The sequence below is a fragment of the Scyliorhinus torazame genome, chromosome 2 (genome assembly GCF_047496885.1).
Source record: "Scyliorhinus torazame isolate Kashiwa2021f chromosome 2, sScyTor2.1, whole genome shotgun sequence".
Taxonomy (NCBI): Eukaryota; Metazoa; Chordata; class Chondrichthyes; order Carcharhiniformes; family Scyliorhinidae; genus Scyliorhinus; species Scyliorhinus torazame.
The window spans coordinates 325,653,191-325,666,019 of NC_092708.1; the positions used below are offsets into that span (position 1 = coordinate 325,653,191).

Sequence of the window (12,829 nt, forward strand, 5' to 3'; positions counted from 1 at the left end):
TTATGTGCCCTTATTGATATCAGCTCCCCTCTAACCACCGCCTTCAGCGCCTCTCAGACCACTCCCACCTGGACCTCCCCATTATCATTGAGTTCCAAGTACTTTTCAATGCACCCCCTCACCCTTAGACACACCCCCTCATCTGCCATTAGTCCCATGTCCATTCTCCAGGGTGGGCGCCCTCCTGTTTCCTCCCCTATCTCCAAGTCTACCCAGTGTGGAGCGTGATCCGAAATGGCTATAGCCGTATACTCCGTTCCCCTCACCTTCGGGATCAACGCCCTTCCCAGCACAAAAAAGTCTATTCGCGAGTAGACTTTATGGACATAGGAGAAAAACGAGAACTCCTTACTCCTAGGTCTGCTAAATCTCCACGGGTCTACACCTCCCATCTGCTCCATAAAATCTTTAAGTACCTTGGCTGCTGCCGGCCTCCTTCCAGTCCTGGACTTCGACCTATCCAGCCCTGGTTCCAACACCGTATTAAAATCTCCCCCCATTATCAGCTTTCCCATCTCTAGGTCCGGAATGCGTCCTAGCATCCGCCTCATAAAATTGGCATCATCCCAGTTCGGGGCATATACGTTTACCAAAACCACCGTCTCCCCCTGTAGTTTGCCACTCACCATCACGTATCTGCCCCCGTTATCCGCCACTATAGTCTTTGCCTCGAACATTACCCGCTTCCCCACTAATATAGCCATCCCCCTGTTTTTCGCATCTAGCCCCGAATGGAACACCTGCCCCACCCATCCTTTGCGTAGCCTAACCTGGTCTATCCATTTCAGGTGCGTTTCCTGTAACATAAGCACATCTGCCTTAAGTTTCTTAAGGTGTGCGAGTACCCGTGCCCTCTTTATCGGCCCGTTCAGCCCTCTCACGTTCCACGTGATCAGCCGGGTTGGGGGGGCTTCCTACCCCCCCCCCCACTTGTCGATTAGCCATCCCCTTTTTCCAGCTCCTCACCCGGTTCCCACGCAGCTGTATCTCCCCCAGGCGGTGCCCCCCCGCCCATCCCCTCCCATACCAGCTCCCCCCTCTCCCCAGCAGCAGCAACCCAGTAATTCCCCCCTCCCACCCCCCCCCGCTAGATCTCCCGCTAGCGGAATTACTCCCCCCATGTTGCTCCCAGAAGTCAGCAAACTCTGGCCGACCTCGGCTTCCCCCCGTGAGCTCGGCTCGCACCGTGCGACGCCCCCTCCTTCCTGCTTCTCTATTCCCGCCATGATTATCATAGCGCGGGAACCAAGCCCGCGCTTCTCCCTTGGCCCCGCCCCCAATGGCCAACGCCCCATCTCCTCCACCTCCCCTCCTCCCCCCATCACCACCTGTGGCAGAGAGAAAAGTTACCACCTCGCAGGATTAGTACATAAAACTCCTCTTTCCCCCCTTTTTAACCCCCCTCTTCACCCCCCACATTCGCCCCACCACTTTGTTCAAACGTTCTTTTTAATAACCCGCTCATTCCAGTTTTTCTTCCACAATAAAAGTCCACGCTTCATCCGCCGTCTCAAAGTAGTGGTGCCTCCCTCGATATGTGACCCACAGTCTTGCCGGTTGCAGCATTCCAAATTTTATCTTCTTTTTATGAAGCACCGCCTTGGCCCGATTAAAGCTCGCCCTCCTTCTCGCCACCTCCGCACTCCAGTCTTGATAAACGCGGATCACCGCGTTCTCCCATTTACTGCTCCAAGTTTTCTTTGCCCATCTAAGGACCATTTCTCTATCCTTAAAACGGAGGAATCTCACCACTATGGCTCTGGGAATTTCTCCTGCTCTCGGTCCTCGCGCCATCACTCGGTATGCTCCCTCCATCTCCAACGGACCCGCCGGGGCCTCCGCTCCCATTAACGAGTGCAGCATCGTGCTCACATATGCCCCGACGTCCGCTCCCTCCGCACCTTCAGGAAGACCGAGAATCCTCAGGTTGTTCCTCCTTGCGTTGTTCTCCAGTGCCTCCAACCTTTCCACACATCGTTTCTGATGTGCCTCATGCGTCTCCGTCTTCACCACCAGGCCCTGTAAGTCATCCTCATTCTCGGCTGCCTTTGCCTTCACGACCCGAAGCTCCCGCTCCTGGGTCTTTTGTTCCTCCTTTAGCCCTTCGATCGCCTGTAGTATCGGGGCCAACAGCTCTTTCTTCATTTCCTTTTTGAGCTCTTCCACACAGCATTTCAAGAACTCTTGTTGTTCAGGGCCCCATGTTAAACTGCCACCTTCCGACGCCATCTTGGTTTTTGCTTGCCTTCCTTGCCACTGTTCTAAAGGATCCACTGCAATCCGGCCACTTTCTCCTTTTTTCATCCGTATCCAGGGGGGATTCCCTTCTGGTTTACCGCACAGTGTTTTTAGCCGTCAAAATTGCCGTTGGGGCTCCTATCAAGAGCCCAAAAGTCCGTTTCACCGGGAGCTGCCGAAACGTGCGACTCAGCTGGTCATCGCCGCACCCGGAAGTTGTTTCCACCTCTACCAGCAAACAGCCGTATCCTTCACTGCGGAAACAATTCTCGTACGACCGGGAATCCCTATTGGGAGTGAAATGGCTAGGTATGTACGCCCTCCACCGTTGCAGCCTATCATACTGTGAATGGGAATTATCCCAAGGAAGGGGAAGGCAAATAGCCGGTGGTGCTGAACCCGGATCGTAAGGAAGAGTGACTTGCTCGGGCAGTGGCTCGGAATGCTGACAATGAACCACCGTTTGGGGAGTGCCCCAAAGCGGTGAAACAGAAAATAACCTAGACACCGCTGCAGGGTTCGGGTAGCAGACAACCCGTCACTGGCCATACAAGCGGTGGTAAATCTGGTAAAAGAGATTCATACTACCCGGGCTTTCCTCAGTTTGGCCTTTAACTAACTTAAGTGTATCTCCCGGTAACCTACGTTCTAGCTGCACTTCCCTTCTCACACGCCCCGTCCTCTCTCTAGTCCCTTTCTCTTTCTCATAGCCTCTTCCTACGCTCTCCTAATGACCTGATGTTACCTTTATTGCACCAATCTTAACACATCCAAAATCAAATTTACATGTATTCCAAAAACAAGGCAATGTCCATATAATATTCCCTTCCCATCGCCCGGACCGGTGCAATTGCTTCATGAGTCCTGCATTCTCCTTAACTTTGACGACCTTCCATGAGTCGATACCATGTCCTCGTATATGGGGGCAGCGAAGAACATCACCTTTGCATAGGTGATGTATCCTTGTAGATTGGTTGGGGTTACAAACATAGATAAGATTCCCCTTTTCCATGTCCATCGCCAATAACACTCCAAGCGAGGTGAGGCCAAATATCACACAGACGGTGCGTAGCCACCCCATCATGCTCCACACCTGTGAAATAGCACTGGAGAAGGGAGGCAGGTTAATCTGTCCAAGAAAATGAGGCCCGTTATCAGAACTCAACTGAGCTGGTCTACTGTACCGGGGAATGATTTCCCGCATCAGAACTTTAACCCCAGTAGCAGCTTTATTATCGGTAGTCGGATACGCCTCGACTCATCTGCTGAACACATCCACAATGACCAAAACATATTTATAACATTGACACCTTTCCAACTCAATGTAATCCACTTGGAGCGTCTCAAAGGGACCACTGGGCAACGGGGTTTGCCCCATCCCACAAGGGATACCTTTTCCGGTGTTATATTGCTGACAAATCAAACACCGATTACTGATACTCTGGGCCAACCCCTGCATTTTAGGGTGGCACCAAGTGTCCAGCAACAAATCACTAGTCCCTCGAGCCCCACAATGTGTTGCAAAGTGTACACATTCAATGACCCATAAAGCCAGTACATCAGATATACAAGTCTGATGTGCTGGCGTGGTCCATAAAGAGGAAACAGAATCATATGTACAACCTAACCGTTTCCACATTTGTTTATCACTCTCAGGAGCGTCCTCCTGTAACCTTATGACGTCTTGGATGGTTGGCATTGGCTTGTCAGAAGCAGACATATTTATAGTAGATCGTTTAGTCTGACTTAACATTTTAGGCACCATCACTTGCTGAATTTGCGCGGCTGTCCGCGCTGCACAATCTGCTCATTCATTACCAACGTCAACTGGGGTCTTACCATTTGTGTGGGCAGCGCATTTAATAACGGAAATCTGCGCGGGCATAAGAAGGGCCTGCAGTAAGTCATTAACTAAACCCCGGTGGGATATTTGACCACACATAATCATGCCAGGTTGTTCTGACGAAATGTCACTCAAATCGCCCCTTATTGTGATAGTTTCCTGAATCAAGGCTAAACAGTCGTGGCCAGGTGCGTCTTCATGGACAGGTGGACCACTAAGAAAACAGGCTGGATTGATAGTGGTACAGTGGTTAAATGTCAGACGTGGATTGTTCAAAAGGTATACCTCCTACCTATTCTGACGAGCTGCGGTAAGATGCTGAGTCTGCAGTTGCCCCAATAGTGCGATGACCGAGTGGGAGCTATACACCGTAATATCCTGTTGGAGGGTGAGAGCATGTAACGGCTATGCGATGGCATTGATTGAACGTAAATCCTGTACTAATCGGTACTGGTTTGGTTTGGCTGGTTTAGGCATAGCAAGTATGGGGGTGTTACATTCTGATTGGCAAGGGACCAAAATACCCTGTTGCAACAGCTCTTGAATTAATTTGTCTATTGACAGAGCAGCTTGGGATTTCAGGGGGTATTGCCGAATGGAAGGTAGCTTTACATGATCCTTAATCATTACCTTTATAGGTGTAACATTTGTCTTTCCCACTTGTGATGGGTATTCCGTCCAGACCTGTGGATTGACATATTCCAACACATCATGTCCCCAGTGATGCTGCAGTCGAGTGTTAGTTGTTTCAGGGACCTCAAAATATTTTATGGTAGTGCCGTCCGGCATGACTTGAAGTGCGTACTCTGTTGGATCCGAATGATCCACTGCCCTCCTTACCATTTGCCCCAGATCCTTGGCATGGTACTGGTCGTGGACCTGACGTGTAATATGAGGCTTACCGAAGCTGACTGTGGCCATAAATGTGGTGATATTGTAACAAAATCGGCTGTACCTTCTTTTCCCGTGACTGTGGCTGTAACCTTGACTGGCCATTCGGTCCCAATTAATGGCCGGTATTTGTCCTCCAACTCCCTGTTTCGTCCAGTTCTGTCATAGGCCAGGGTAACGTGAAGCAGTGACTGTTCAATGTCTAACGTCCACCACTGGGGGGTGATAGAAATATAGCACTGTTGTCTCATCCTCCATGATTTAACCGTTACCCCTTCGTCTCCGTACTCTAGCTGTAGCTGGAAGATACACAGTAAATCTCGGGCCAACAAGTTACAGTCCAATCCAGTAGTCACTACAAACTGATGATCTGCAGACTTATTCTCGTAAGTGACTGTCGCAGGTTCAGAAATAGGATACTCACACACCTGTCCTTGGAACCCCGACAATTGCTGCGTGTGGTCGGATAGTGGTAGTCGAAGTTCTGATTGCACAGAAGACATGGCTGCTCCAGTGTCGATTACAAATGAGTGATGTTGATCTCCTATCTGCAGAGAGACAATAGGTTCCCTGTCCGATTGGCGAGTCCTTATGACTAAATTAGCTAGTCAATCCTGTGTTGGGAAATGGTTTTCCTGGGAGAAGTCAGTGTATCTCGTCTGTCCTCCCCTTGGTGGGTACCCCCTCCTTTGGGTCGGATAATCTCCTTCTACTGCCTGTCTTTTAAAGGGGCATTCCTGTTGCCAGTGATCTGCACGGCCGCAATTAAAACATGCATTGCTCCCTCTATATCTGCCTCGTCCTCTTCTCCCAGTAGACCAATGGCCCCTCAGAGGGGGCTGCGGTTGTAAAGCTGTTGATGCATTCGGTGGGCCATAACAAGGAGCTGAGGGTCCCTTTGGGTGGGTTTGGTATCTTCCTAATCGGCAACTGTCTCCGAATCTCACCAGGGGGCACTCTAGCTATTTCCTCTGGTTCTTCGACGTCTCTCCCTGTCACTAGAGGGAGTTCTTTCTCTTCAAAATCATCTGTTGCAGCTTCCTTCATTCTACAAACCTTGCGGTTTCTCCTTAGTTTGGAGGGACTTAGGTGGTATACTTAATTGTTTCTGGTGAGGATCAAGCCTTTCTCTCGCTGTCCGAGATCTGGTCCTAGAGCTAACTGGGCTTGCGAAACAGAGCTCCTCTTTCTCTACTGATCGTGAAGATGGTAAATCAGGACCCATACTATCACCCAAAAGGGCTTGAGTTACTGGCATAATTGGAATCTGGGAGCAGTGACTGGATATCAATTATTATACTCTGGTGGTTCTGGAATTAGTGCAGACAATGCTACAGGTGCAGTCGGAACTTTTAGTGAACATTTTCTAAATTATTGAATTTATCATTTTCTGTCAATTCAAGGCCAGCCATTGAACTACGTAGCTCATCTCTTGTTTGACCCGCGTCTTTCCTGTCTCTACTTGCGCGTTTTTTTTGGGGTTTTTTTTGGCAAAGCGATTGAAAAGGTTCTAACAGTGTTTTTTTTTAAACTTAAAAATGTTTGAAAATTCAAATTGAATTACTGCAACTTGCAAGCTTAGCTCTGATCTCAACTCAGAACTAAATTTACGATTTGCTTAACACAAACTTGTATAACATTTACAACTTAATTAATTCTTTATCTTAACAATTTTTCTTTTAACAAGTTTTTCTTACATTCACAAAAATGTTGGCACAGTCAACTATCATCTCCAGATTTACACTTTTTAAAATGGTGTCCGTGATCTTCTTTAAGTTTCTATTAATCTCCAGATAAAATGAGATAAACATTATTTCAAGTAAGTAAAACTTAAGATTCTGGCAATTTCAATCAATTGCTTTCGAAAATAATAACTTTTATCAAAGAGGTGGAGAAACCCACTGGTTTCCTTTAATTAATTCAAAACGTAACTTTGCTGGAGTTCACTGACTCAAAGGAAACGTCTCCGATTACACTACAGGCTGCTGCTGTTAACCCTTTGAGAGACTTCTGCTTCAACCAATATGCAGCATTCCCCACAATCTCAACTAGTCCTCAGAACTGCGCCCTTCGCCACCACAGTCCAAGGGTACAATTTTAGCTTAATCAACTTTGTCTGTGAACTCACCAGAATTAGACTGGCCTACCTCTACATTACCTTAACTAATATCTCTAAAGTAACTATTTTATATCACATTCGTCACTCCCACATCCCCCCATGGACTGTATAATGAGCCTTAGTTGATAGGCCAGAAATCCAGTAATCTGTTATAATTCCTGAGCTGCAGAGAAAACATTTTTGAATGACAGATCCAGTTTTCTGATTTCTCCTGTCAATTGCACTAAGTTTATTTATACAAGGTTGAGTTTTCAGCTGCTTGCAGTTTCAGCTATTGAAATTTAAAGGGCCTGGATGATCGATGCTTATATTGTCCAGTGGAAAAATATATTTTTTAATATGGTGAAATGTTACAAATGAATTACTTAAAGCTTATTTTACACACCCTATTCTCACTGTGTGGTTCATTGGTTCTACTTAGTGTACAGCAGGGGCGGGACAGGGGGGGGTTATCGCCTTCAGTGGACCGTAAGATTCTGAAGATGACATTTTGAGCACTCTGAAATTTAATTGCTCCACCTTTGGCAGCTAAGGTTTCAACTGTCAAGATATTAAGCTGTGGATTTCCTTCCCAAAATCCCTATATTTCCTTATGTGACTCGATGTTAGTATTGCTCTGATGACGCTCCCATGAAGCGCCGTGTATTAAACACTGTATATAAGTATTAGTTGGTGTTGCTGTTGAACAGATGCTGCAAATCTGCATTCTGGTGAATGACGCTGGCACCTATTACATCCACTAGAGGATGACTGTGCGCTACATGCTTAGACAGAGGCTTCCAAGTGTTCTGGTCTTGGTAATTTGTAACCGTTTTGCCTGCTCTGGGAGTTGTTGATTTTCATTTGTTCTTTATTTTAGGAGCAGAGTGCCAAATCCTGCCCTGTTAACATCAACGGAAGATGTTGAAGCCTATCTAAAAGGAGAGTTACATAGTGATCAAAAACAACAGCGGGACACTTCTCTTGTAGGACTATTCAGCCCAGAAATGAAAAAAGGTACAATAAGAACCCCAAACTTAGCCAGGGTTTGTTATCACCGTCAGATCACTCTTTCTGCATGGTCTCAATCACTATATTAATGGATATTACATTTGACATTTTGAAGCACTGAATGTGTTGTAAGACACAAGTACTGAATCCGGTTTGATATGTCTCAATCACACCAACTTTACTTCTCACTAATCTCTTCAGCTACACAACTGCCATTGGTTTGTCAACTAACCAGCTATTTAGTATTGACTGGAAATCCTGTGTTGCAATCACTAATCCAAAACAGAATATTTCTCACGGTTGAGGGGTACAGAATGAGGGAACATAGCCCTAAGAGTAAATGGAAGAGATTTAGGGTGGATTGGCAAGGCTGATATCCTACATAACCCCTGTCAGATGTTCATTTTTAAAAAATATTCCACATTGGCTTGATCCTAATTCCATTCTCCTCCGTTGAATCCAACAATGCAGAACTTTTGTGTCCTGCTTGACGCTGAACTTTGAACCTCATGCTCTATCCATCACCTGATTTTACTATTTCCATCCCTGCTTCGTGTGCGTCTCGCTCCATTATTGCGAAAACACTCAGTGACACCCTCACGATCTCCATCACCAACTTCTCCAATGTTGTGCTCGCTCCAACCTCTACCCTACGTATATTTCAACTTGTCCAAAACTCTGCTGGCAGTATCCTCTCCCACAGTGAGTTCCACTCTCATATTCAACCCCTTTCTTGCCAGCCTCTAAGCTCTGGACCGGAGAGAAGGGCTGGGGTTGGATCGGAGGGCGGGAGGGGGGTGGGATTGGCTCGGAGGGGGGTGGGATTGGCTCGGAGCAGAGTGGGGGGAGCAATTGTGCCAGACCGGGAAGGTGGGGGGGGGGGTGCTCGCACTTGGAAGGGGGGGACGGGTTGGTCTGGTCTGATGGGGGCGGGAGGGGAGAGGAGTTGGGTCGGGGTGGTTTGGTCAGGTCATGCGGGGTAAATGTGATGGGCCTTCTGGAGGGTCTTGTTTGTGGGGGGTGCGCTGTGCAAGGCTGCGTATGGGTTTTTGAATAGTTTTCTGGTGTCTGAAGTGATTTTTTTCCTCCTCTAACTGTTAGAGTAACTATTAGGGTAAAGCTGGCAGAACCATCCAGATGGTTCCAAGCCCAATGCAATTGTCCAGAGGAAGTCAGCACTTCTCGGCAATTGCTGGGTAAACCCTTAGGTGGGAACTTCTTGGAGGGATTCCCGAGTGCATCATTGGGGTACCCCCTAATTGTGAAGCTGGGGCACAGGAAGTTATGGGCCGACAGGCAGGCATTTCACGTGGACCTGATCAGGTTGCGATGGTAGATTTTCTTCACCTGACTGATTTATTGAACCCCTACACCATCATATTTGCAAATAGGGAATCTGGGATTATGCCTGTATGTTAGAATCCTTTTATTTCCATTCTTAAATTTCCAGTGAAAGAAGTAAACATTCACTCCTAAATTCCACGTAGCCTTGTAATTGTTACCAAACATTATTTTTAGTGAACTTTTCACCCTTTTATGGCCTCAATTTTAAACTCCGATTTTGCATATATTGTATTGAAGCGATCCAGTGCTATAAATCCTGTCTTTTGTTTCAGAGAATGATGCTTTTATTGAAGCTGCCCATTCCCTGAAGGGCACAGTGGCTTTGGGACTGTATACTCACAAAGATGTAATCTATCTGTAAGTTCTCATATTTGCCTTCTTTTCCTGTGCTTACATTGAAAATATATTTCTCAGGAACAGGAATTTTCAGCCACATGTAACATCAGAATATAGTTTTGTATATTCAACTTTTGTCGTCAAATGTTGTCTCGAAAAGGGTCACAACCCATTAAGATTGATGTACCCCATTTTATTTGCCCTTTTTTTGTGCTGGTGCAAAGCATTGTCTGCTTTGCATTATTGTGCAAAATTATTATTTTGTGTGACAGTAGCTTGCCTTACGATAACACCTTATTGTAAAAATGTCTCAAAGCACTACGGAAATAGAAGTGCAGGAAATTGATTACTTTAGTTACTAGTGCAGAGCAGTCTATCTAGCTGTGCAAGTTGAATACTGAAGTGCTGTGTTCAGACTCCACTACCAATTGGAGAGCAGAGCAGCATCTGAGAAGCAAGGCTGCTTACCTTCAAAATTTGTACTGCTAGTTTGTTAATTCCAACTTCAAGTCACTGCTCCATCTACTCAGCTCTTTTCACAGCTTGGCATAGATCAGGATTTGTCATAAAACTGACTTTAATAGAAATTAATAGACTCATGAAAAACCCATGACTAACCAATTGGCCACTGCTGAGATTAAATTGGGAAAGAGACTGAGATATTATGGACATGGACTCGAGCCTTGTTTACCTTTTTTGAGCATGGTACATTGATTGCCCTTTTCAATCTTATTTTCTCAAGTACTATCCTAATTCCTTTCAAAAACCTGGGTGGCACAGTGGTTAGCACTGCGGCCTCACAGCGCCAGGGACCCAGATTCAATTCCGGCCTTGACTGTCTATGTGGAGCTTGCACATTCTCCTCATGCTTGTGTGGTTTTCCTCCAGGTGCTCCGGTTTCTTCCCACAGTCCAAAGCTGTGCATGTTAGGTGGATTGGCCGTGCTAAATTGCACCAAATGTGGGATTATTGAGTTCTGGGAATAGGGTGGGGGCGTGTGCCTAGGTAGTATCTGGGTGGATTGGTCATGCTAATTTACCCCTTTATGTCCAGGGATGTATAGGTTAGGTTACGGGGGAGTGGAACCTGGGTAGGGTGCTCTTTCAGAGGGTCGGTGCAGAATTGATGGGCCGAATGGCCTTCTTCTGCGCTTAATCATAGAAGAATTCTATGATAATTTTTTTAATTATTCTGTCCTTCCATCCTCCTTTACTGAAGGTTTTGACACCTTGGGGAAACTCAGCAGGTCAGCCAGCAGCTGTAGAGAGAGAAAAACAGGTTGGGCGAGTGGGCAAACCAATGGCAGATGCAGTGTAATTTGGATAAGTGTGAGGTTATTCATTTTGGAAGCAAAAACAGGAAGGCAGATTACTACCTTAATGGTTGTAAATTGGGAGAGGGGAGTGTGCAGCGGGACCTGAGTGTCCTTGTGCACCATTTGCTGAAGGTAAGCATGCAGGTGCAGCAGGCGGTAAAGAAGGCTAATGGTATGCTGGCCTTCATTGCAAGAGATTTCGAGTATAGATGCAGGGATGTGTTGCTGCAATTGTACAGTGCCTTGGTGAGGCCACACTTGGAGTATTGTGTACAGTTTTGGTCTCCTTCTCTGAGGAAGGATGTTCTTGCTCTCGAGGGAGTGCAGCGAAGGTTTACCAGATTTATTCCAGGGATGGCGGGACTGTCATATGAGGAGGGATTGACTCAGTTGGGATTGTTCTCACTGGAGTTCAGAAGAATGAGGGGGGATCTCATAGAGACTTATAAAATTCTAACAGGACGAGACAGGATAAATGCAGGGAAGTTGTTACCAATGATAGGTGTGTCCAGAACCAGGGGCCACAGCCTGAGGATTCAGGGTAAACCATTTCGGACGGAGGTAAGGAGACACTTTTTCACATAAAGAGTGGTGAGCCTGTGGAATTCATTACCACAGGAAGTAGTTGATGCTAAAACTTTGAATATATTCAAGAGGCGGCTGGGGAGAATGGGATCAAAGGCTATGGGGAGAAAGCAGGATTAGGCTATTGAGTTGGATGATCAGCCATGATCGTGATGAATGACGGAGCAGGCTCGAAGGGCCAAAAGGCCTCCTCCTGCTCCTATCTTCTATGTATCTAAACAGTTAACCTCTCGAGATGCTGCCAAATCTGAGCTTTTCTTGCATTTTCTGTTTTTATTTCAGAGAATATTAGGTCAGATGATGAAAAGCTTGGTCAAAGAGGTAGATTTTTAAGGAGTGCCTTAAAGGAGAAAAGTGAAAAATTCCATATTCCTCAAAACCTTTGGTTAATAAAAATCTATTAATCTCAGATTTATAGTTAAGAATTGATCCAGCACCTACCGCCATTTGTGGAAGAGAATCCTGAATTTTTGCCACTTATTGTGTGTATAGGCTTTTCTAGTTTTACTTCTGAAAGGTCAGGCTCCAGCTTTTAGCTATGTCCCCCAGTCTTAGACTCACCAACCAGTAGAAATAGTTATTGTCTATCTGCCTTATCGATTTCCTTTAATGTCTGGAAAACACAGGTCAAATCACCCCTGAATCTTCTAAATTCCACAGAATGCTAGACATAATCTCTCCTTGTATTTTAACCCTTGGAGTCCAGGTATTATTCTAGTGAATCTACACGGTGCTCCCACCAAGGCCAATATATCTCCTCTGAAGCATAGCACCCAGAACTGCTCCTCCAGGTGTGGTCTACCAAGGGTTTTGCATGACATCTACCCTCTTGTATTCTACTCCGCCAGCTATAAAGGCCAGTATTCCATTCTCTTTGGACTTCCACTGTTTCTCCTGCTCTAACATTCAGAAACCACTCTGATCTCAGTTTATGTCAAAACTTGCAGGTCTAACATGTACCAAAATTTTGCACATTAATTTCAGCTGTTAACATCTCATTGTAATTGTATGCTTTCATCTACACTATCTTTGTATCATTAACAAACTTAGTTATGCAGCTCTCTATCCCATCATTTAAGTTGTTCTTCGGTGTGTTGGATAGTTAACATCCAACAAATATCACAAGAGACACTACTAGTCACAGCCTACTAATTAGAATAACTGTCCA

General features: G+C 46.0%; 1 protein-coding gene across 1 annotated transcript in view; it reads left to right on the forward strand.

Annotated features, from left to right (window-relative positions):
* Positions 1–12,829, forward strand: part of txndc16 (thioredoxin domain containing 16) — a 241,426-nt gene that overhangs the window by 166,197 nt on the left and 62,400 nt on the right. Inside the window, exons 15-16 of the mRNA XM_072489743.1 lie at positions 7,951–8,087; positions 9,698–9,782. Of these exons, the coding sequence (XP_072345844.1) occupies positions 7,951–8,087; positions 9,698–9,782 (222 nt within the window). The remainder of the gene's footprint in view (positions 1–7,950; positions 8,088–9,697; positions 9,783–12,829) is intronic.